Source organism: Jaculus jaculus, chromosome 2 (genome assembly GCF_020740685.1).
Source record: "Jaculus jaculus isolate mJacJac1 chromosome 2, mJacJac1.mat.Y.cur, whole genome shotgun sequence".
NCBI lineage: Eukaryota > Metazoa > Chordata > Mammalia > Rodentia > Dipodidae > Jaculus > Jaculus jaculus.
Window position 1 is genome coordinate 100,691,498 of NC_059103.1, and position 24,952 is coordinate 100,716,449.

The 24,952-nt window shown below is 45.2% G+C and overlaps 3 protein-coding genes across 3 annotated transcripts; 2 read left to right on the plus strand and 1 right to left on the minus strand.

Annotated features, from left to right (window-relative positions):
* Positions 1-5,109: 5,109 nt before the first annotated feature.
* On the minus strand, positions 5,110-13,250 carry LOC123458674 (transmembrane protein 202-like). The gene is made up of 4 exons (XM_045143525.1): positions 13,047-13,250; positions 12,148-12,319; positions 5,862-6,008; positions 5,110-5,497 (listed from the first exon to the last, which is right to left on the minus strand). Exons 1-4 carry the CDS (start codon positions 13,248-13,250, stop codon positions 5,319-5,321), a joined length of 702 nt encoding a protein of 233 aa, XP_044999460.1. The 3' UTR covers positions 5,110-5,318.
* A 1,206-nt stretch (positions 13,251-14,456) lies between these two features.
* LOC123458813 (DNA-directed RNA polymerase II subunit GRINL1A-like) lies at positions 14,457-16,343 on the plus strand. The gene has a single exon (XM_045144327.1). It carries the CDS (start codon positions 14,490-14,492, stop codon positions 15,594-15,596), a length of 1,107 nt encoding a protein of 368 aa, XP_045000262.1. The 5' UTR covers positions 14,457-14,489; the 3' UTR covers positions 15,597-16,343.
* A 1,428-nt stretch (positions 16,344-17,771) lies between these two features.
* Positions 17,772-18,449, plus strand: LOC101597622 (uncharacterized protein CXorf65 homolog). The gene has a single exon (XM_045143526.1). It carries the CDS (start codon positions 17,772-17,774, stop codon positions 18,447-18,449), a length of 678 nt encoding a protein of 225 aa, XP_044999461.1.
* The last annotated feature ends 6,503 nt before the right edge of the window (positions 18,450-24,952 follow it).

The following is a 24,952-nucleotide window of genomic DNA, read 5'->3' on the forward strand; positions in this document are numbered from 1 at the left end:
AGCCAGTGCACAAGGGGGCACATGTATCTGGAGTTCATCTGCAGTGGCTGGAAGTCCTGGCACACCCATTCTCTCCCTTTCTCTCTCTCTGGAATAAATAAAATATAAATAAAATAAATATAAATATATATTCTTAAAAGGCTAGCAATAAAATTTCAGTGCAGGTGAGATGGCTTAACACTTAAGGTACTTGCCTGCAAAGCCAAAGGACCCAGGTAAGCCAGTTGCACATGATGGCACATGCATCTGGAGTTCATCTGCAGTGGATGGAGACCTGGGTGTGCCCCTTCTCTCTCTCCTCCCCATCAAATAAATAAATAATAATAAAGACTTACAAAAAGAAAGAAAATTTCACACAGAATGAACATCCTCCATCATGGGCCATTCCAGTACATGACACCTGATACCCAAAGAGCCCTCTGTTCCATGCTGCATCTATTGTTAGTTTCTATCACTTGTGACCCTAAACACTGATGTTTTTCTTTTAGGATACTTTTTGTTTTGTTTTGTTTTGCTTTTCCGAGGTAGGGTCTCACTCTAGCCCAGGCTGACCTAGAATTCATTATGTAGTCTCAGGGTGGTCTTGAACTCATGACAATCCTCCTACCTCTGCCTCCCGAGTGCTGGGACTAAAGACGTGTGCCACCACGCCCGGCTTTAGAATTCTTTTTTAAAATATATATATATATATATATATATATATATATATATATATATATATATATATATATATATATGATGAGAGAGAGAGAAAGAATGAGCATGCCAGGGCCTGTAGCCACTGCAAACGAACTCCAGATGCATGCACCACCCTGTACATCTTGCTTACATGGGTGCTGGGGAAATTGAACCCAAGTCCTTGGGCTTCTCAAGCAAGTGCGCTAAGCGATCTCTCCAAGCCCTCTTGTAGAGTTCTTAAGTGAATTTTATTCCTTTGGTAGGAGTGTGTGTAGCACGGGTGGGGCATGCATGTTGTGTAGGCACCTGTGTGTGCAGATGGACACTCAAGTGGAAGACAGAAGAGGTCAGATGTCCTTCTCTGTCACTCTGCTGCCTTATTTCCATGAGATGGAGTCTCTCACTGAACCTGAAACTCCCCATTTTTCATTTTTCTGCTTTTTTTGTTTGTTTGTTTCTTTGTTTTTGTTTTCTGAGGTACGGTTTCACTCTAGTCCAGACTGACCTGGAATTCACTATGTAGTCTCAGAGTGGCCTTGAACTCATGGCGATCCTCTCACCTCTGCCTCCCAAGTACTGGGATTAAAGGCGTGTGCCACCATGCCCTACTTTCTTTTTCTGTTTTTAATTTTTTTTTTTTTTTTTTTTTTTTTTTTTAGTAGTATATCTTTTTTTTTTTTTTAATTTAATTTATTAGTTTTCTTTTCAGTAAATACAGGCAGTTAGGTACCATTATTTAGGCTCATCTGTGATCTACCCCCTCCCATTAGACCCTCCTTATTATTGAAAATGGGTCGTGCATTGTGGAGTTAGCCCCCAGTTATTAGTATGATAAATGTCTCTGAAAATCATGACCCAACATGTAACTCTGACATTCTTTCCGCCCCCTCTTCCGCAAGATTTCCCTGAGCCATGTTGGGTTCATTTTTGGTCTGCTTCAGTGCTGAGGTGTTGGGGGCTTCTGAGGCTCTGGCTCTCTGATTTGGTAGGAGTTGATTTTTCTCTGAATTGATCTCCTTCCCCTTTGTGCTGGTATCCATTTCACAGGAAAACATCATCCTTGCTTATTTCGCCAGTTGTCCTTAGTTTCAGTTGGGCCCCTTCTGAGGTATGTTGGGGCAGCTCCCTTCTTAGGATCTGCATCTATCTGGAAAAGAGAAGCAGATTCTCCAACGGAGAGTGAGTTAGCACCCAGAAAATTGAGATAACACTTACTTTTTTGATAGACAGTTTGATAGGTGTAGGCCCTCTTATACCCCGTGATTGATGGTAGCTTGATATTGTAGAGTGGGCTTGTGTTTGGGTATGGTTCTGACTTGTTTCCCAGCTCCAGCTAAGGGTCTAGTACCACTGAGTGGATCAGTTAGCCAAATCAAGAGCAATTGATTCCTCACCATGGCTGTGTACCACTATTGCACTTGTGTGGGTATCACATCCGGTTAATTGTTGCTACTTAGGTTAAACAATGTGTTGCTTGGACAGATCTTGGTCACTTCCCCCAGTCGCCTATGTAGCGCCTTCTGGCACTAGACACGCTGACTGTCTGGGGACTGACTCTCTCCTGGCTTCCAGCCATGTCATTCCATTTTACGTGTCAGCTGCGTATGGAGTCTTCAGCAATAGGGTCTTACCACTGGCCTTTGGTGGGTCATCAATTACTCTGACAGAAGTCTGTCATTGTTTTGGGAAACCTTGTAGGTTTCTTTGATCAAAAGCTCATTGTGGATTGTAGGCCCAAGCTGGAAGTGGGGGTTACAGGTCAGTGTCCACTAAGAAATTGAGGAAAAAGATAACTAATATACAAGAGTTAGAGAGAAGAGAGATAGAGGGGAGAGGGGGAGAGGGAGGGAGGGAAGATGTAGGAGATTTAGGTCAGTCTTGATCCTACCCTCTCCAGTGTCTTGTGGTTCAGGTGTTTCCTGTAAGGGACTAGTGAAGGTTCAGTCATTTGGTCTGTCTTTTAGGAAGTAGAATTTTATAGAGAGAGGGAGAGAATGGGCATGCTAGGGCCTCCTGACACCGCATATGAATTCCAGATGAATGTACCACTTTGTGCATCAGGCTTTGAGTGTACTTGGGTATCCGTGTATTTGGGAATTGAACCAGGCCATCAAGTTTTAAAACAAGTGCCTTTAACTGCTGAGCAATTTCCCCAGCCCACTTTCTCTTTTTCAATATTCTTTTGCAAGCACAGAGACAGTAAAAGAGAGAGAATGGAGCCATGGTGCATGCCTTTAATCCCAGCACTTGGAAGGAAGAGGTAGGAGGATTGCTATGAGTCAAGGCCTGTGACTACATAGTGAATTGCAGGTCAACCTGGGCCAGAGTGAGACCCTACCTTGAAAAACTTAAAAAAGAGAGAGAGAGAATGGGTATACCAGGGTCTCTTGCTGGGGTAAATGAACTCCAGATAAATACTTTGTGCATCTAGCTGTACCTGGGTCCTAGGGAATTGAACCTGGGCCATCAGGGTTTACAAACAAGTGTCTTAACTGCTGAGCCATCTCTCCAGCCACATTATATATTTTTTGTTGTTGTTTTTTGTTTTTCTGAGGTAGGGCCTCGCTCTACCCAGGCTGACCTGGAATTCACTATGGAGTCTCAGGGTGGCCTCGAACTCATGGCAATCCTCCTTCCTCTGCCTCTTAGCTGGGCATGGTGGTGCACGCCTTTAATCCCCGCACTCAAGGGGTAGGAGGATTGCCGTGAGTTTGAGGCCACCCTGAGACTCCATAGTGAATTCCAGGTCAGCCTGGGTAGAGCGAGGCCCTACCTCGGAAAGCCAAAAAAAAAAAAAAAAAAAAAAAAAAAAATTAAAAACCCATTTTATTTATTTGAGAGAGAGAGAGAGAATGGGCATGCCAGAGCCTCTAGCCACTGCAAATGAACTCCACATGCATGTGTCACCTTGTGCATCTGGTTTACATGGGTACTGGAGAATGAAACCTGGGTCCTCTGGCTTTGTATGCAAGTGCCTTAACCGCTAAGCCATTTCTCCAGCCCCCTCCCACCCTCCACCAGCATCATTCTTTTAAATTAGACTGGCTGACTAGAGAGCACAGTCTCCCTCAGCCACAGTGCTGGGCTTACAGCATTTTTATATGCATGCTAGGAATCGAATTCATGGCCTCATGCTTGTGTAGCAGCATTCTTACCCACTGAAACATCTCCCAGCCCCTTAAATTTTTATTACTTTTTTATGTTTTGGTTTTTCGAGGTAGGGTCTTGCTCTAGGCCAGACTGACTTGGAATTCACTATGGAGTCCCAGGGTGGCCTCGAACTCACAGAGATCCTCCTACCTCTGTCTCCCATGTGCTGGGATTAAAGGCATACACCACAACACCAGGCTTAGTACTTTCTTTATAACCATCACACAATTTGTTTCTCGAGGTAGGGTCTCCCTCTAGCCCAGGCTGACCTGGAATTCACTATATAGTCTCAGGCTGGCCTCATAGTGATCCTCCTACCTTTGCCTCTTGAGTGCTGGGATTAAAAGTGTACACCAGCACACCTAGCAGAGAGAGAAAGAGAGAAAATGGACACACCAGGGCCTGTAGCCTCTGCAAAGGAATCTGAGATGCTTGTACTACTTTGTGCATCTGGTTTTATGTGGGTACTAGGGAATCAAACTCCTGTCATTAGGCTTTACAGTAAAGTGCCTTAACTGCTGAACCATCTCTCCAGTCCCTATCATACAACAGTTTTTAATTTATTAGAGAGAGAGAGAGCACGCACACAAGGGCCTCTAGCCACTGCAAACAAACTCCAGACCTATGTGCCACCATGTGCATCTGACTTATGTGGGTTCTGGGAAATTGAACCTGGGTCCATAGGCTTCACAGGCAAGTGCCTTAACTGATAAGCTATCTCTCCAGCCCTCATACAATTTTTATTTTATTTTATTTATTTATTTTGTTTTTATGAGGTAGGGTCTTACTCTAGCACAGGTTGACCTGGAATTCATGCTGTATTATCAGAGTGGCCTCAAACTCATAGTGATCCTCCTACCTGTGCCTCCCGAGTGCTGGGATTAAAAAGGCATGCACCACCATGCCTGGCTCCTCATACAGATTTTTTGTTTGTTTGTTTTTCAGGGTAGGGTTTCATTCTAGCCCAGGCTGACCTGGAATTCACTATGTAGTCTCAGTGTGGCTGTGAACACCATAACCCTCCTACATCTGCCTCCCGAGTGCTGGGAATAAAGGTGTGTGCCACCACATCTGGCTTCTCTTGCTTTTAAAAATTGGTTCTCGCCAGGCGTGGTGGCTCATGCCTTTAATCCCAGCACTCAGAAGGCATAGGAGGATTGCTGTGAATTCAAGGCCACCCTGAAACTACATACTGAACTCCAGGTCAGCCTGGGCTACAGCAAGACCCTGCTTTGAAAAGAATAATAATAATAACAACAACAATAATAATAATAAATTGGTTCTCTTGTTTTCTATGTGATCTTAAGCAAGTTATGCAACCTGTCCTTATCTCATTCTGTGGGGGAAAAACAGCACAGCCTGCTAATTGTAGATTCTAGACTTCCACGTCCATTACTGACCGCCTCTCCATGGGTAAATGTTCTAAATGGGACAGATGGTGCCTCTGTCTATTCTAGATTCTACCTCCCTTTCCAGAAGTGAGGCCCCTTTCATCCTTCCGGCATAGGGTGGAGCCTGGGGGAGGGGGACTCACCAGCACACATGTATACGTTGTCACTCAACCAGTTAAGATAATAGAGCCATAGGAAATCCACATCCATGGCGCACCTAGCATGCCATTGAACCTGTTGCAGAAACAGGTAGAGGCTGAAGAACAAGCAGGTGGCTGGACCAGAAGAAAAGACGTCACAGTTCATTAGCGTCTTCATTCCTCTGACTGCCACCCCCAGCTCTGCTTTTTCCCTCAGGAACCACATGTATGGCAAGAATCAAAAGATTTAAAACTTCAGGATTAGGCCGGGCATGGTGGTGCATGCCTCTGAATTCCAGCACTAGGGAGGCAGAAGTAGTGGGATCACAGTGAGTTGGAGGCCACCCTGAGTTGACATAGTGAATTCCAGGTCAGCCTGGGCTAGAGTGAGACCCTACCTGGAAAAACCAAACAAAAGAGGTTTTAAGAGAGAATGTATGAAAGTCCCACATAGACACTTGGGTTACCATGATTATTTCATCAAGGCATTGCCCTCCAGCCTAGATGAAGCTGAGCATGGATACCTTCAGATCCAAGTTGGTGATCATGTTTTCTCTTTCAGGAAAGCAAGAGCTAAAGAGCCAGCCAAGGCCTCTGAGTATGGGAAGGGTGGAAAGGATGAAGCAAGCCCTGGAATATTGGATATAATCTGCAAGGAAAGGGGGAAGGGCTTGATTAGTCCAGGAAGTAACGTGCCTAAAGAAAACTGGAGGGCTGGAGGGATGGCTTAGCAGTTAAGGCATTTGACTGCAAAGCTAAAAGACCCAGGTTCAATTCCCCTGGACCCATGTTAGCCAGATACACAAGGGGGCTCACGTGTCTGCAGTTTGTTTGCAGTGGCTGGAAGCCCTGGCGAGCCCATTCTCTCTCTCTCTGTCAAATAAATAAATAAAAATAAAATATTTTTAAGAAAGAAAGAAAGCTGGATAGCTAGGAATAGCACACACCTATAATTCCAGCACTCAGGAGGTAGCAGCAATGGATTAGGAGTTCAAAGCCAATCTAAAGTACACAGTGAGTCCAAGGCCAGCCTGGGTTATAAGAGAACGTGTCTCAAAAAAATAAAATAAAATAGGGCTGGAGAGATGGCTTAGTGGTTAAGCGCTTCCCTGTGAAGCCTAAGGACCCCGGTTCGAGGCTCGATTCTCCAGGACCCACGTTAGCCAGATGCACAAGGGGGCGCATGCATCTGGAGTTCGTTTGCAGTGGCTGGAAGCCCTGGCACACCCATTCTCATTCTCTCTCTCTCTCTCTCTCTCTCTCTCTGTATCTGCCTCTTTCTGTCTCTGTCACTCTCAAATAAATAAATAAAAATGAACAAAAATTATTTAAAAAAATAAAATATATGAGGGGGCTAGAGAGATGACTCAGTAGTTAAAGGCAATTTTTTGCAAGCCCTAACAACTCAAGTTCAATTCTCCAGTACTCACATAAATGCACAAAGGGGCACGTGCATCTGGAGTTTGTTTGTAGCAGCAACAGGCCCTAGCACACCCATTTTTTGTCTCTGTCTCTCTGCTTTCAAATAAATAGAAACATTTCGGGGGCTGGTGAAATGGCTCAGGGGTTCAGGCACTTGTCTGCAAAGCCTATCAACCTGGGTTCAATTCCCCAGTACCCACATAAAGCCAACTGCACAAAATGGCACATGCATCTGGAGTTAGTCTGCAATGGATGGAAACCCTGGTCTCTCTCTATCTCTATCTCCCTCTCTATTTCTCTCTCTCTTTCTCTCCCTATCAAATAAATAAAATATTTTTAAATGACAAAAAGATTTTCTTAGCCAGGCATAATGATATACACCTTTAATCCCAACATTCAGGAGTCCAAGGTAGGAGGATTGCTGTGAGTCTGAGGCCATCCTGAGACTACATAGTGAACTCCAGGTCAGCCTGGGCTAAAGTGAGACCCTACCTTGAAAAAAAATGTTCTTGAAACACTTCTGTTTTGTTTGGGTTCTTCAGATTGAACTTTTATTTATTTTATTTATTTGAGAGAGAAAGAAGGAAGGCAGGGAGGAAGGAGGGAGGGAAAAAATGGGCATGCTAGCTGGCCTTTTGTCACTGCAAATAAATTCCACATGCATGGGAAGCTTTGTGCCACTGTCTTTATGTGGACACTGGGCAATCAAACCCTGGGTCAGCAAAAATTGCAAACAAGTGCTTTTAAATGCAGAGCCATCTCCCTAAGCCCTTATTTTTATGTTTTTTTTTTTAAATTTTATGTTTTGAGACAGGTCTTAGTATATATTCCAAGATAACCTTGAACTCAAGATCATCCTGCCTCTGTCTTCCCAAGTACTGGGAATATAGACTTGGGTCATCATATTGAGCCACTCTAAATATTTCTTTTAAAATATATATATTTTAGGTCTGGAGGGATGTCTTAGTGGTTAAGGCATTTGCCTGCAAGGCCAAAGGACCCAGGTTCGATTCCCCAGGACCCATGTTAGCCAGATGCATAAGGGGGCACACATATCTGGAGTTCTTTTGCAGTGGCTGGAGGCATTGGCACACCCATTCTATCTCTCTCCCTCTTTCTCTGTCAAATAATTAAATAATAAGATATTTAAATATATATACATTATTTTATTTAAAGGAGAGAGAGAAAGAGGCAGAGAGAGGGCAAGAGAGCGAGAGAGGAAGAGAGAGAATGGGTGCACCAAGGTACCCAGCCACTACAGTCGAACTCCAGACACATGTTCTACCTTGTCCATCTGGCTTATGTGGATCCTGGGGAATCAAACCTGCGTCTTTGGGCTTTGAAGACAAGTACCTTAATTGCTAAGTCATCTCTCCAGCACCATTCTAGGTACTTCTATGCCTTGGAATCCACGTCCAGTTTCCAAGTAACCCAGGAAAACAAAAGTGTGTGTTCAGATGATTCCAGAATGATTAGCAGAAGTGGTGGCTCACATTTGAAATCCTAGCATTTAGGAGGTGGAGGCAGGAGGATCAGTAGTTCAAAGTCATCCTCAGATACATAGTGAGTTCTACACCAGTTGTATTTGAGATCCTGTCTTAAAACAAAACAAACAAACAAAAGCACATTATTTCAGTCTTGAGATTTGCCTCATAAATTTTACTTTGTGCTCCATACCTGACACTTAGGATCACTAATATTCCTTACCATTGAGAGAAGCCATATCCTACCCACAGACATGAGTTGCCAACAAGTTAATTACATTAAAGCAAAATAATTCAGGGTAGCCGGAGAGATGGCTCAGCAGTTAAGATGCTTGCCTGCAAAGCCGAAGGACCCAGGTTCGATTCCCCAGTACCCATATAAAGCCTGATGCACAAGGTGGCACATGTGTCTGGAATTTGTTTGCAGTGGCTAGAAGCCCTCTTGTGCCCATTCTTATTTTCTTTCTTTCTTTCTATTTTTCTTTCTTTCTTTCTTTCTGCCTCTTTCTCTCTTACACACTCTCTCAAATAAATAAAATTTTAAAAACCAACAACACCCAGGCATGGTGGCACGTGGCTATAATTGGGAGACAGAGGTAGGAGGGTGTCCATGAATTGAGGTCACCTTGAGACTATATAGTGAATTCCAGGTCAGCGTGAGCTACAGTGAGACCCTGCCTCAAAAAAATAATTAATTAATTAAAAAATTAATAATAATGCGAGCTGGGGATATGGCTCAGTGGTTGAAAGTCCTTGCTGTTCAAGTTTGACAACCAGAGTTTAGATTCCTAAAAATTCATATGCAGTCCAATGCAAGTAGCCCACATTTTGTTGTTGTTGTTTTTGGTTTTGCAAGGCAGGGTCTCACTCTAGCCCAGGCTGACCTGGAATTCACTATGTAGTCTCAAGGTGGCCTTGAACTCATGGGGATCCTCCTACCTCTCCCTCCTGAATGCTAGGACTAAAGGCGGGCACCACCACACTCAGCTTGCCCACATGTTTTGAATCCCAACATGCTTAAGGCAGTGGGAGGCAGAGTCAGGAGAAGCCTGGGAGCCAGTCTGGCATTCACAGTGACAATCACCAAGAGATTCCCTGTTTCAATCAAGGTGCAAGGTGAGAACAGACACACCAACACTGTCCTCTAACCTCCACACATGTGCTGTGGCACATATGTGCCCACACACACACACACACACACACACACACCACCCCAGATACATCCCATACATACATATATATGTGTACATACACCAAAAATTTCAAAAGCACCACATTTTCTTTCCTTTTTTTTGTTGTTGTTATTCTTTATTTTGTAGTTTGTTTTTTCGAGGTAGGGTCTTGCTATACCCAGGCTGACCTGGAATTCACTATGTATTTTCAGGCTGGCCTTAAACTCACGTCGATCCTCCTACCTCTGCCTCCTGAGTGCTGGGATTAAAGGCATGTGCCTCCACGCTGAGCTCAAAAATCACCACATTTTTCATTCAGAATTAGCAATAAATTTAATTTTCAGAACTATCCGCCCAGATTGAGCTGTATGAACCCAAAGACAGGTACTTTTTGATGAGTTTAGCCTACAATACCTCAAGGACCCTAGCAGTCCTTGTCTATTGCCTTCTGACAATAGCTAACTGGGTCATGAAGGGGACAGTGGCCCAACTTGGATCAGTCTAATTATTAAGCTCAGAAACGTGGATTTCCTCTTTTGCTCACGGGAACTCAGACGACATAGAACTGGTCTGGGCTATTGCTTCTAGAGCACCGTCACTAATAAACAGGAAAACCAGAGCTGTACAGATAAAACAGAACAGAGATGAGGGGCAAAGAGACATTAGGGAGTGATGACTGACTGGATGGATTGTTTTTTGTTTTGTTTTGTTTTTTTCTGCCTGAGATGCCACTCTTGAATCCATAAATACCCAGGGCACTTCTAGCCCTTCGAACTCCATGACAACTTTTGAATCTTTTTTCTTTTTTCTTATTTGCTTTTTGAGGTAGAGTCTCACTCTAGCCCAGGCTGACCTGGAATTCATTATGTAGTTTCAGGGTGGCCTCCAAGTCACGGCTACTCCTCTATCTCTGCCTTCTGAGTGCTGGGATTAAAGGTGTGTGCCACTATGCCCAGCATATCTTAATTTATTTATTTGAGAGGGAAGACAGACAGAGAAGCAGATAGAGGATGGGTGCACCAGGGCCTCCAGCCACTGCAAACAAACTCAGATGCATGCACCACCTTGTGCATCTGGCTTTATATGGGTACCGGGGAATTGAACCTGGGTCCTTGTGCTTCACAGGCAAATGCCTTAACTGATTAGCCATCTCTCCAGCCCCTTAATTTTTTTTTTAAATTTATTGCCAGGTGTTGTGGCGCATGCCTTTAATCCCAGCACTTAAGAGGCAGAGGCAGGACGATCACTGTGAGTTCAAGGCTACCCTGGGAAGTGAACTCAGGCTGTTAGGTTTTACAAGCAAATGCTTTTAACCACTGAGCAATCTCTCCAGCATGTGAGACAGCTTTTTAACTCCATCCACCTTTATGAAGACAGGATCTTTTTTTATTTTTATTTATTTATTTGAGAGTGACAGAGCAAGAGGCAGAGAGAGAGAGAATGGACACGCCAGGGCCTCCACCCTCTGTAAACCAACTCCAGATGCATGCACCACCGTATCATCTGGCTTACGTGGGTCCTGGGGAATGCAGCCTTGAACCAGGGTCCTTAGGCTTCCCAGGCAAGCACTTAACTGCTAAACCATCTCCCCATCCCTGACCTCATGATGGAAAACACCATGTAGGATAGACTGGCTAGTCAGTGAGCCCCAAGGATCTACCTGTCCCTACTTCCCTAGCACTAGGATTGCAAACAAGGTACTATACTTGGGCTTTAAAAAAAAATGGATTCTAGGGATCTGACTCAGATCCTCATGCTTGAAAGGCAAGCACTTTACCGATTGGGCTGTCTCCTTTCTCTTCCCAGACATAGCCTTTACTTTTTACAGAATTAACACTGGGCTTAGAGAGATAGCTCAGTGGTTAAGGTGCTTGCCTGTGAAGCCCAAGGACTCATATTTGACTCTCCAGGCTCCACATAAGCCAGACGCACAATGACACGAGCGTACAATGTCGCACACACGCACAAAGGGGCACATGCGTGTGGAATTTGATTGCAGTGGCTAGAGGCCCTGGCACACCAATCCTCTCCCTCCCTCTCCCCCTTTCTCTCTTGCATATGTATGTATATAAAAGTCAATCTGTTGGGCTTGTCTCAAAAAAAAAAAAGGGCAGACCAGGACCTCTAACCACTGCAGATGAATTCCAGATGCATACACTACCATGTGCACCTGGTTTATATGGGATCTGGATAATCAAACCTGGGTTCTTAGGCTTCATAGGCAAGCACCTTAACCACTAAGCCAGCTCTCCAGCCCCTAAAGATCTTTTTTATGGGCTGGAGGGATGGCTTAGCAGTTATGGAATTTGCCTGCAAAGCCAAAGGACTCAGGTTCAATTCCCCAGAATCCACATTAGCCAGATGCACAAGGGAGTGCATGCATCTGGAGATCATTTGCAGTGGCTGGAGGCTGTGGCACACCCATTCTCTCTCTCTCTCCCCTTTCTCTGTTAAATAAATCAATAAAAATAAAATATTTTGTAAATCCTTTTATGTTTTACATTTTATTTATTTGAGAAAGAGAGAGAGAATGGGTGCTCCAGGACCTCACTTTAAATAATATGAATGTGCCACCTTGTGTATCTAGCTCTACGTGGGTACTGGGAAATAAAACATGGGTCCTTTGGCTTTACAGACAAGCGCCTTAACTGCTAAGCCATCTCTCCAGCCCACTGATGTGAGCTTTTTTAAAAATTTTTATGTCACTCACAGGGTGGCTTGGGTATGTGGCTCCAGCACAGCTCATGGTGGCATAAGGTCCAGAGTCCTGCATAGAGCTCGAGGCCATTGCTGGTCACCAGGAACTGTACCCAGTTCAGTGGGGACGTGAGGATCAGCATCAGGAGTCCATAGCCACAGAGGAGTACATCTGATCCTTGTTTCTTTTTTTAAATTTTTATTAGCATTTTCCATGATTATAAAAAAAATATCCCATGGTAATTCCCTCCCTCCCCCCACACTTCCCCCTTGGAAATTCCATTCTCCATGATGTGAGCTTTTAAAGGGCAGCAGCTTACTGAGCAAAGTTTTAAAACTCTTAGGATCTCAGTTACAAAGGGCCTGCTAGAATGTTTTAATAAGCTGTGGTCCAGAAAGGAGAATGCTATAGGTAAAAATGAATACTCATATGTCATCAGTGATGGGTCACCTGTGTCCAAACATGTCTGAAACTTGCACCCTATAAATATCAAAAGAATTCTTCCTATGGCTAGGCGTGGTGGCATATACTTTTAATTTTAGCACTCAGGAGGCCTAGGTAAGGGGATCACTGTGAGTTTGAGGCCAGTTTGAGATTACATACTGAATTCCAGGTCAGCCTGGGCTAGAGGGAGGTCCTACCTAAAAAATTTTTAAAAAATCAGAAAAGAAAAAAAAAATTCAGCCAGGTGTGGTGGTGCATACCTTTAATCCCAGCACTTGGGAGGCAGAGGGAGGAGGATCACTGTGAGTTCAAGCCCACCCTGAGACTATATAGTGAATTCTAGGTCAGCCTGAGCTAGAAAGATACCCTACCTTGAAAAACCAAAATCAATCAATCAATCAATCTGGGATAGGAAGGAGGAGGGGTCATTGAAGAATCCAATGGAAAGGGTGACTGCCCACATTTACAACTTGAGTGACACCCATGCTGGATTTGGACAGGTGAGAACCAAAAGATTCTGGATGAAAAGACAGGAATGACCAGTGCAGCAGAAAGCTCTGGGATCCAATGGCATCGATTCTTATGTCACTCACAGGGTGGCTTGGGTATGTGGCTCCAGCACAGCTCATGGTGGCATAAGGTCCAGAGTCCTGCATAGAGCTCGAGGCCATTGCTGGTCACCAGGAACTGTACCCATTTCAGTGGGGACGTGAAGATCAGCATCAGGAGTCCATAGCCACAGAGGAGTACATCTGATCCTTGTTCTGCTTCTGCTCCTGAGGAGGCATGGAGGCTTTCAGAAGTTTCCCAGTGGGAATAGTAGGCTACAAAAGTGAGGAAAATATTGCCTACCCAAGAAGATCATCTCTGAGCCCCAAGACCTCCTATTCATCTCTACCTCAGATATTCCCATGTGGGTATGATTTGTGACTCTCTACCCCTCCCTCTTTTACAAAAGTCAGAATTTGGGGCTGGAGAGCAGCCTAAGGACCAAGGTTCAATCCCCTAGTACCACATAAAGCCAGATGCACATGGTGGCACATGCATCTGGAGTTTGTTTTCAGTAGCTAGAGGCCCTGGCATACTCATTCTTTCCCCCTCTCTCCTTCTCATTCCTCTCTCTCTTTTATAATTTTTTTAAAATATTTTTTATTTATTTATTTGTGAGAGAGAAAGAGGGAGAGGGAGAGAGAGAAAGAATGAGTTTGCCAGGGCCTCAAGACACTGCAAATGAACTCCAGATGCATGCCTCCCTTGTGCATCTGGCTTATATGGGTTCTGGAGAATCAAACAGGGATCTTTGACTTTGCAGGCAAATGCCTCAAATCCTAAGTCATCTCTCCAGACCCACCCCCTCTCTCTCTTTTAAATAAATAAAAAAAATATTTTAGGGCTAGAGACATGGATTAGCAGTTAAGGTATATGCCTGCAAAGCCCAAAGGACTCAGGTTCAATTCCCCAGTATCCATGTTAGCCAGATGCACAAGGTGGCACATGCATCTGGAGTTTGTTTGCAGTGGCTGGAGGCCCTAGCATGTACATTCCCCCAACCCTGCCTCTCTCACACACACACAAAAGTAAAACATAAAAAATAAATCTTTAAAAAATATTTTAAGGCAGGTATGGTGGCACACACCTTTAATCTCAGCACTCAGGAGGCAGAGGTAGGAGGATTGCTATGAATTTGAGGCCACTCTGAGACCATATAGTGAATTCCAGGTAGGCCTGAACTAGAGTGAGACTCTACCTCAAAAAATCATAATAAGCTTCCGGGAAAATGGCGACTCCCGCTCGCGCCCCGGAGTCGCCGGCGGCCGCGGACCCGGCGCCAGCGGTGGGGCCCGCCGAGGACGCCGACTGCCCGCCGCCCCGCCAGCCGCAGCCGCAGCCGCAGCCCCGGCCCGTGCACAATGTGCTCGCTGCCCCGCGGCTTCGAGCCCCGAGCTCCCGAGGACTTGGGGCAGCGGAGTTTGGCGGAGCTGCGGGAGATGTGGAGGCGCCAGGAGAGACTTTTGCGCAACGAAAAATTCATTTGCAAATTGCCCGACAAAGGTAAGAAGATTGCAGATACTGTTGCCAAGCTGAAAGCTGCCATTGCGGAACGTGAAGAGCTTAGAGGAAGAAGTGAACTGTTTGACCCCGTTAGTTTAGACTGTAAGCTAAGGCACAAAGCCATTGCAAGAGTTGATGTGGACATAGAGAAAGCCCAGAATTCTGACCAGATATTTGATACTTCATCATTAGTTCCTGGCTGCTCCTCTGTAGACAACATCACATCATCTAAGACAACCTCAGAAACACAGGGACTTGCACAGCCTGCTCATACAGGCAGCGCAGAGGCTGTGGAGGCTGAGCACACAGTGAACACGTGCCCAGCTTCTGAAAGAACAGCCAGGGAGCCTTCCTCATCTGCAGCTAGCCAACGTCTCTCCCAGCATTGTACTTCAAGTCAAGCAGAAGACTCTGCCCACAGCTTTGACAGCCTGTTTATTGATAAGTTACAAAGGATCACACTTTCAGATCAAAGTGAACACCACTCAGAAGAAAACACGAGTGCTGAGAACTTGAAGGGCCATTTTCCAGGGACTCCTAAGAAGCCTCATTTCATGGAAGTGATAGAGACGCGAGCCAGAAACCCAGTGCCCCCAACACACAAGTTTAAAACCAATGTGTTACCCGCGCCGCCCAGGGACTCACCAGGTCAGCCTCCGCGGGGCCTGGCTCCCGTCTCAGAGGAGCGGCGGCGCCACGAGCGGCAGCACCTCGATGACGTCACGGCCGCGCGCCTGCGGCCGCTGCACCACGAGCCCGCGCGCCTGCTCGCCATGGAGGAGTCGCTGGCGCTGCAGAGGCGGCAGCAGCGGAACTACGAGGAGATTCAGGCCAAGCTCGCGGCACAGAAACTAGCGGAGAGACTGGATTTTAAGATGCAGAGCTACAACCCCGAAGGGGGGTCGTCGGGGCAGTACCGAGAAGTGAGGGATGAGGACGACGCCGAGTCCTCGGAGGAGTTCTAGGAGGGGCTGCGTTCTTCTAGTCTCTGAGCCACGTGGTCATTCCTTCCATGGAACCGCTAACAAGTATGAGATCGCTGTGGGACGCTGCGGAGGGAAAGCAGGCTACGTTACACAGGTCGCTCCAAAGTGAAGCCCAGTCTTGTCTTTCAGAAGACGATCTTCATTGTGCTTGACAAGTTTAGTATTTGAATATTGTGCTTGCCCGTATTGTATTAAAGTTTTCCACTATGTAGTGCATTGGTCTGATATCTTAGTGTGTAATGGAGCACACTTGTGTTTCTGTTTCGGGTAATTTGGCTTCTTTATCAGCACTGATTACATCTGGTTAGTGATAGCTTAGTTGAGGGTCCTGTGCATGGGGTTTCTGAGGTGTGGGGTGGGAAGACCCCGGAGCGCCTCAGAGTATTTGCTTCTGCTCCGTGTTTCTGCGAGAAGACACGTCTCGTGAGGAGTAAGGACAGTTGAAGGTGCCTGTGGCTGGAGTGTCTTTCTGGAGTAGCATCCAAGCTGACCTGAGTTGGGGGCAGCTGTTGTTGGGTTCACCTGACTTGAGTTCATTGCTGTCATGAGTGGTTGGTTCACACACAGCAGTCATGCTTGGTAAGGAAACCAACTTCTGCAAGTTACAATTGAATTGTCAATATATTGCCTTTTTTTCCCACCAAAAGAAGCATTTATAGACTGTAGAAACTCCCATCTCATGTGTACATGTTCATGTCATGTAAAATGATTATATGGTTATATCCAGAGAAGTTAACACGTTATCAAAAAATTCTTTGTCTAATATGTGGTATCTTTAAAAGTATTGAAAGGAGAAATAAAATAACAGTCCCCTGAAAAAAAAAAATCATAATAAATAAATAAATATATAAATCATATATACATATACATATATATTTAAAAGTCAGAATTTAAAGCCAGATGTGGTGGTGCACGCCTTTAATTCCAGCACTCAGGAGGCAGAAGTAGGAGGATCACCATGAGTTAGAGGCCACCATAGTGAATTCCAGGTCAGCCTGAGCTAGAGACCCTACCTCAAAAAAAAAAAGTCAGAATTTTCAGGATAATCTTTTCTCTGTCCAGTCAGATCTTTAAGTAAGTTCTCTTCCTTCTCTCTAAGTACAATTAGGTACCTCCTCCCCCTCTGGTATGACTGGTTCCCCTTGATTTTGTGGACTTTAGGATTGTGGAAGGTCAAGACCCATTCGTTCCTCTCCATCTTGGCAGCCATTTGTTTTCTAACTGCCACGGAATTTGTCTCAGAGCCTCCTCACCCATGCTGGCAGAATTCAGAGCCCAGAGCTCAGACCCCATTTCTCTTCTGTCTCCTTGGTCTCCCCACAGCAGGAAGAAATCAGTACACTGTGTGCGGGGTGTTGTTTCCTATGTCTCCATTGTGGTAAGGAAATCCACCCGTATGTTGTCATCAAGTGTGGTATGTCAGACTTCATGCTGCATACTGGGGCATGAAGATGAAGATGCAGTTCTCTCAGAGCAAACAAGCAAGTATAACTTGGGCAGTTAAGGCGCGTGCTTGCAAAGCCAGAGGGCTCAGATTCGATTCCCCAGGACCCGTGTAAGCCAGATGCACAAGATGGTGCATGCATCTAGAGCTTGTTTACAGTAGCTGGAGGTCCTGGTACACCGATTCTGTCTTTCTTTCTTCTCTCTCTCCTTCCCTCATTCTCTCTCTCTCTCTTTCTCCTTGCAAATCAATACATAAAAAAGTAGAAAAATTAAAAATAGCAGGTGTGGTGGTGCATGTCTTTAATCCCAGCACTCAGGATCCAGAAGTATAGAGGTAGGAGGGATCACCTTGAGTTCAAAGCCACCCTGAGTCTATGTAGTGAATTCTGAATCAGCCTGAGCTAGAGCGAGACCCTACCTTGGAAATATATATATATATATACACACACACACACACAAACACACACACATAATATATATATATAATATATACACACATACATATATATACATATACATATATATATGTATATATGTATGTACGTATGTATATATTTCCCAGTCTAGGCCTCCACCAGCTTGAGATCAACCTGCCCCTCCAGCCCACCAACCCTATGGGCCATCAAAGACCACCCAGGGCCCGTAAAATGCCTTCCTTCCCTATGATTCATTGGGATGAACTTGGAAGAGTGAGATGCTCTTGATAGCATGTTTATCATCATCAAACATGCAGATAATCAAGAGTTCCTTGTCAATACCAATTGCACTATCCAGATACTGCTACATTATATTCGCACAAAAACAAGGTTGCGTAAAACAGACATCATCCATCTGTGTGATGAATCAGGGACTCTGAAGTTGTTTTTCCTGTTGAAGACCCTTGGAGATTATGCCTGCAAATTCCTTACAGCTGGAATCACCTACTATGTTTGTAAAGTGGAGCGTGGGGCACCAGGAAAAGAAATCAAACTTGAGCATCCCTACAAAGCTATTGTGCCCCTCCTGAAGAATGCAACATTTGAGCTACTTGACTCCCTGTGTACACAATGTGAGTTCCTGGAGAGGAGCCGAATAAAGCTGCTTAGAGCCTTAGAAGCTAAGAGATTAGCTGTGCTAGAAGCATCTAAATCATCTATGAGACTCCAAGAAGAAGAGCCAAAAGCCAGACCAAGCAAGCCAAGCTGGGCAAGCTGTCTTCAAAAAGTAAACAGAAGTCCAAAAGTGGAAGGTCAGAAGATAACAGGGGCCACAGAGGATACTATAAGTCAAGAACTTATAAGTAGTCCAGTGAGAGCAGCAACTGTGGGTATGAAATTACTGGAATTCAACGTGAAGCTCTTTCTTCAGAAAGATTCTTTTGGCCAGTACATGGACAAAAGGGCTTAAGTAGGCCCCAGGCACCAGGAAGGCTGAGGGTGGACCCTAGCCACCAGAGAGGACTGGCCTGGGCAGTGAAGTCTAGTACAAGGAGCCTTTGAGGGCCCGAGTGAGTAGGGGGTGGCGTCTTCACACACAGCCTCCCCTCTGGAAAGCCCATCTCCCCGCCTACTCTTGCTGGGGTTACAGGTCCCTCCCCCACCACAGTTCATTACCTCCCAGGCTGAAATTCCCCCAACCCCCCTACCTCCTAGCCTGCAGGCAGTCCCTCCCACCACCCTTACCCTTGGACTTACTGCCCTTCGACTTTCCTCTTCCTCCCTCCCCTCTCTAATGGAGGGGAACAGTAAGAGAGCAGAAACCAGAGCTGGATATAGACATTTATTGAATTTATTCATTTATTGATTTGACACACTTCCCCACTCCAATCTAGCACATGATACAATCTGTGTAGGCCGGGCGCTGACCCAGGAAATCATGGGAACCCACAGCAGGGATGGGGGAGGGAACAATGCAAAGGGCACTGGGGGAGGGATGGCTTGGGTCCTGGGGTTGAGGAGCCCCAGATGGCCTCCCTGGCAGGTGCTAGTAAACCTGATCCACATTGCCCCCATCCCAGCTCATTTCCCAGACCCTCAGCCAAGCGCCCCCTTCCTGGTTCCCCTCCTCAGCCCTGCCTGCCACCACACAACTCTTGGGAGTCCAGGAAGGGGAAGAAGGGCAGGGACAGCTGTCCCAGGCCATGAACAGAGAGGTCTCTGTGCCTAAATTTACCACCCTAAATCCTTCTCTCTTTCTCACTCCTCCTGCCCCTCTTGGAGGCCCCAAGCTAATTCCAGGCTTCAATGCACTCTCCCTTAGCATTAACCCACATTAGGTCATACAAGAGTGTGGCGGTTCTTCAAGCAGCACCCTCTCCCAGGCACAAATTGACAGAGTGTGGGACGGGCTTAGGTTTTTACATTCCAACCTAAATTATGCACAGACCTTTTTCTCATCCTGATCCAAATGGGAGCTCTTTCCCATGTTCACTATTGCTACCCACCGCTTTTCAACTTCTCCTTGTCTCCACTAGCATTGTCAGTAGTGTTTGGATCATGTCACTATGACAAAGCCTTCAGAAAGAAAAAAGCATTCACCCTATGACTAGCACCTTGCCCCTGTTAAAAAAAATCTCTGTATTTGTGTTTATATTTCTTTAAAAGTTTATAAAAATCTTAAATATATATACATATATATACATATATATGTGCGTATATATATGTGTATATATGTGTGTGTGTGTGTGTGTGTATATATATATATATATATATATATATATATATATATGTATGTATGTATTTTTTTTAAGAGCCTAGTGTGATGGTGGTACACATCTTTAATCCCAGCACTTGGCAGGCAGAGGTAGGAGGATTACTGTGAGTTCAAGGCCACCCTGAGACTACATAGTGAATTCCAGGTCAGCCTGGGCCAGAGTGAGACCCTATCTCACAAAACCAAAATAAATAAATAAATAAATAAATAAAATTTAAATTTAAAAAAAAAAACCCAAAGTATAACAACTTCTCCTGGATTCTATTGCTTGTGGTTATAATTTGAGACTAAAAATGTTTCAGCAACCATCTGTGTAGAGTGCTTGCCTCAAAAGCATGAAGATCTGAGTTTGGTCCCCAAAACCCACCTAAAAATGTTGGGCATGACAGCAAGTACCTATGGTGACAAGTGCTAACGATCCCAGAGTTGAGGAGCCTCCTTGGGGCTCACTGGCCAGCCAGTCTAGCCTAATGGGGGAACTCCAGGCTGATGAGAGATGCTGTTTCAAATAAAAAAGAAAATGAAAAAAAGTGGACAGCATTCCTTGGGGGGACACTCAAGGTTGTCCTTTGAAACCCATCTGTACACACATATGCACCTGCTTACACACAAACATGCACATGCATGCTTTAAAAACTAGGCCACGCATGGTGTGCACACCTTTAATCCTAGCTCTCGGGAGGCAGAGGTAGGAAATTACCATGAATTCAAGGTCACCCTGAGACTACAAAGTCAATTTCAAGTCAGCCTGGACTAGAGCAAGACCCTACCTCAAAAAAATCAAAACAAAAACTATTGATTCCAGCATAGCAGAACTGGTAAACTGCAAATCATACTTTCTGCATACAATATTGTGGTGTTTGAATTTTTTAAGGTTTTAAAAAAATATTTTATCTTATTTATTTGACAGAGAAAGAGGGAAAGAGAGAGAATGGGTGTGCCAGGGCTCCAGCACTGCAAATGAACTCCAGATGAGTGTGGCCCCTTGTGCATCTGGCCAACATGAGTCCTGGTGAATTGAACCTAGGTCCTTTGGTTTTGCAGGCATATGCCTTAATCACTAAGCCATGCTTCCAGCCCTGGTGTTTGAATTTCTAAAACAGATACATATTGCTTGGTGTAGTAAAGAAATGACAGTTATTGCCTCTCTGCATATCTCCTTCTAAGTGAATCTGTTCTCACTAGCACCCACTCAAGGATAGAGCTATTTGTTTGAGACAGGGTCTAACTGTAGCCCAGGCTGGTCTCAAACTCCCAATCCTCTTGCCTCAGCCTCATAAGTGCTGAGATTGCATGTGCGTGCGACCATGCCTAGTCAGGATGGAGTTTTGAACATGTTGAAGTGAATGTCCCTTGACGGGCGTGGTGGCGAATATCTTTAATCCCAGCACACGGGAGGCAGAGGTAGGAGGATCTCTGTGAGTTCAAAGCCAGCCTGAGACTACATACTGAATTCTAGATCAGCCTGGGCTAGAGTGAGACCCTACTTTGAAAAGCCAAAAACAAAAAAAAAATTGAATGACCCTGCTATCCCTGATCTATACAATGTGCCCTTAATATTTGGATCAAGAATGGCTTATTTGGGGTGGGGGCTGGAGAGATGGCTGAGCAGGAAAAGCATTTGCCTGCAAAGCCAAATGATCCTGGCTTGACTCTCCAGGACCCATGTAACCCAGATGCATAAGGGAGCATATGTGTCTGCAATTCGTTTGCAGTGGCTGGCGGCCCTGGTGTGGCCACTCTCTCTCTCTCAAATAAATAAATTAATTAAATATATTTTTTAAAAGAATGACTTAATTTTCTAGTGTGGCCAATCACATTCTCTCTCTCTCTCTTGGAACACTGAGAAAATGCGTTAGGAATTGCAGGAGGGACAAAGGATGAGCAAGGGGGTGGGAGAGGAGAGACAGCACAGGCCATGAGGGCCCAGGGAGCTGTGGTTCCTAATAGGAATTCTGTTTTGTTTTGTTTTTCTGGTTTCTCGAGGTAGGGTCTCACTCTAGCTCAGGCTGACCTGGAATTCACTATGGAGTCTCACGGTGGCCTCGAACTCATGGCGGTCCTCCTACCTCTGCCTCCCGAGTGCTGGGATTAAAGGTGTGCACCACCACACCCGGCCATAATAGGCATTCAGGATCATTGGTCACGGCTATCTTACTTTTTCATCTCTATATATCTGTGGAAATAGTTCTCCACTACTGTGCTGTTTAGGGTTCAGTCTTCCTCACAACTACAAGATCTCTGTGTTTTGTTTTTGGAAACCAGACCAGGTCGGCCTTCAACTCCTGGTCCTATTACCTCTGCCTCCTGAGTGCTGGGGTTAAAGGTGAGCACCAACACCAGCATTTTTGGGTCACTTTTACTTTACATAACATCGCTCTCAGTAATGGAAACTTCAACGTCTTTGGCCTTTGTCTACATGCTTAGAGCTGTCATTACTTCCTACTTGCCTTTCTCTTTCCTTGTTGGCTTAACAATCCTTGATCCTTCCATGGGCCTCCTGCCACTGTCTGGCTCATAGAGAGCCAAGGAAGTTTTTCTATTTTTCATTTATTTATTTGACAGAGAGAGGGAGCGAGGCAGATAGAAAGAAAGAGAACAGCGGGGCATGGTGATGCATGCCTTTACTCCCAGTTCTTGGGAGGCAGAGGTAGGAGGATCGCTCTGAGTTGGAGGCCATCCTGAGACTACGTAGTGAATCCCAGGACAGCCTGGGCTACAGCGAGACCTTACCTCAAAAATAAAAATAAATAAATAAATTACAAAGAAAGAGAGAGAACAGGCACATCAGGGCCTCTAGCCACTGCAAATGAACTCCAGACACATGAGTCACTTTGTGCATCTCCCTCATATGTGTCCTGAGGAAATCAAACCTGGGTCCTTTGGCTTTGCAGGTGAGTGCCACATCCTTTAAGCCATCTCTCCAGCCCCCGAGGAAGTTTAGTAGATTCTGATGCCTCTTTTTATTTATTTGTGCTTTGCTTATGTGTATGATGTGAAGATGTGAATGTATGCATATGCATGTACCTTTGTGAAGCCCCATTAACTCACCTGTGGTGTGGTGTGGCTGAAGTGGAATGTTGGGAGTCCCACTCCCATCACTCTGTCATTCTTGTTTTTAAGAGTTATTTTATTTTAATTTATTTATGCATGAGAGAGAAAGAATGGTTGCGCCAGGGCCTACAAGTCCAGGTGCATGCACCATCATGTGTACCTGGCTTACGTGGGTTCTAAGGAGTTAAGCCTGGGTCCTTAGGCTTTGCAGGCAAGGGCCTTAACTGCTAAGCAATATCTCTAGCTCCATTCTGTCATACTTTCTTTTTTTTCCTGAGGTAGAGTCTCCTTCTAGTACAGGCTTACCTGGAATCCACTCGGTAGTCTAGGGTGTGGCCTTGAACTCATGGTGATCCTCCTATCTCTGCCTTCCAAGAGCTGGGATTAAAGGCATGTGCCACCATGACCAGCTTCCACTCTGTGGTTCTTATGTGAGCTGTAATCTCTTACTTATCCCAGAGCTTGCCACCCTGCCTTGCCCCCCTTCAAGCTCTAGAAATTCTCTAGTCTCTACTCCCCTATGATAATGGGGTTTCAGTGAGTGTAGTTATGCCCAGCTGCTGATGTGGGTCCTGGAGGTCAAACCTAAGCCATCTCTTGGACTTCCTCGGGCCCTCATGCTTGTATAGGAAGTGCCCTTAACTGCTGAAGAATATTTTTGTTTCAGTTTTTTTCTTCTTCTTCTTCTTCTTTTTTTTTTTTGGTTTTTCGAGATAGGGTCTCACTCTAGTCCAGGCTGACCTGGAACTCACTACATAGTCTCAGGGTGGCTTCAAACTCACAGCAATCTTCCCAAGTGCTGGGATTAAAGGCATGCACCACCACACCGGGCTATTTTTGTTTTAGTTTTTATTTTTGTTTTTTCGAGGTCTCACTGTAGCCCAGGCTGACCTGGAATTCACTCTGTATTCTTGGGGGTGGGGTGGCCTCGAAACTCATGGTGATCCTCCTACTTCTGCCCCCTGAGTGCTGGGATTAAATGTGTGCCTCACCATGCCCAGTGAGCTCTATATTTTCTAAGTTCACATATACCTATTGTTTATGATTCTCAAAAATTTCCCCCACATGAGGACTCAGAAGGTACCATAGTGCTGGAACGAAGTGACTGGAGTACTGAGTAACATCTCCATCACACCTTCCAAGGCTCAGGGTCTAATGCGGAAGAGGTGGTGGAAAGAATGGAAGAGCCAAAGGAAGGGTAGGACTCCTCACAACGTGCTCCCTCCAGACACAAAACGGCCTGGAAATCCATGACCTCATAGTGCCTGACACTACCTACACAAGACCATCATAAGAGGAGGGAATGATCATGACATCACAATAGAAGAGAGACTGATTGAGATGGAGAGGGGATATGATGGAGACAAGAAAAGGGGGGAAAGTGGGGGGAGGGAGGGTATTAACATGGGATAATTTTTATAATCATGGAAAATGTTAATAAAAATTGAGAAAAAAAATTTCCCCTACATGTCTACTGCTTTGGTGGGCGAGGAGAGTTCTTTTCTTGCAGACACACACTAGGGGAGAACAGCAAACCTTCACACATACACACTGCCAGCAGCATCTATTGAGAGGCATGCTTTTCCCTAAGTCTTTGTTAGAGCTTGAGTCTTTTTGTGGAATTCGGTGGGTGTCCGATATTTATTCCGGGCGGTGTATGATATAATGGTTTGTCTTCGAACCAGTTAACTAATGTATCTACCAAGTCCCTGAGAGAGATTCGTGCTAAGGAAAACCATGGCTGTGTCTTGACCCAAATCTCTAATGAGCATCGTGTATAATGGAGTCGTGCACCATCACACCAGAGCCACCCTGTGATCTTCTTTTTTTTTTTTTAATTTTTTTTGTTTATCATTTTTATTTATTTGAGAGCGACAGACAGAGAGAGAAGGAGGAATACAGAGCGAGAGAAAGAATGGGTGCGCCAGGACCTCTAGCCACTGCAAACGAACTCCAGACGCGAGCACCCCCTTGTGCATTTGGGTAACGTGGGTCCTGGGGAATGGAGCCTCGAACCGGGGTCCTTAGGCTTCACAGGCAAGCGCTTATCCGCTAAGCCATCTCTCCAGCCCCACCCTGTGTTCTTTGACCAGCTGTAGGTCCTCTAGTACTGAGCACCCAAGCTTCTCTTCCCAAGTCTCCTC

Coding starts and splice junctions, on each gene's coding strand:
- LOC123458674 (XM_045143525.1), bottom strand. CDS start 13,250: ATGGCCTCGAGCTCTATGCAGGACTCTGGACCTTATGCCACCATGAGC. Junction 6,009..12,147: donor CCACATACCCAAGCCACCCT/GTGAGTGACATA, acceptor CTTTCCTTGCAG/ATTATATCCAATATTCCAGG. Junction 5,498..5,861: donor ATCCATGCTCAGCTTCATCT/AGGCTGGAGGGC, acceptor TTTCTTCTGGTC/CAGCCACCTGCTTGTTCTTC.
- LOC101597622 (XM_045143526.1), top strand. CDS start 17,772: ATGTTTATCATCATCAAACATGCAGATAATCAAGAGTTCCTTGTCAAT.
- LOC123458813 (XM_045144327.1), top strand. CDS start 14,490: ATGTGCTCGCTGCCCCGCGGCTTCGAGCCCCGAGCTCCCGAGGACTTG.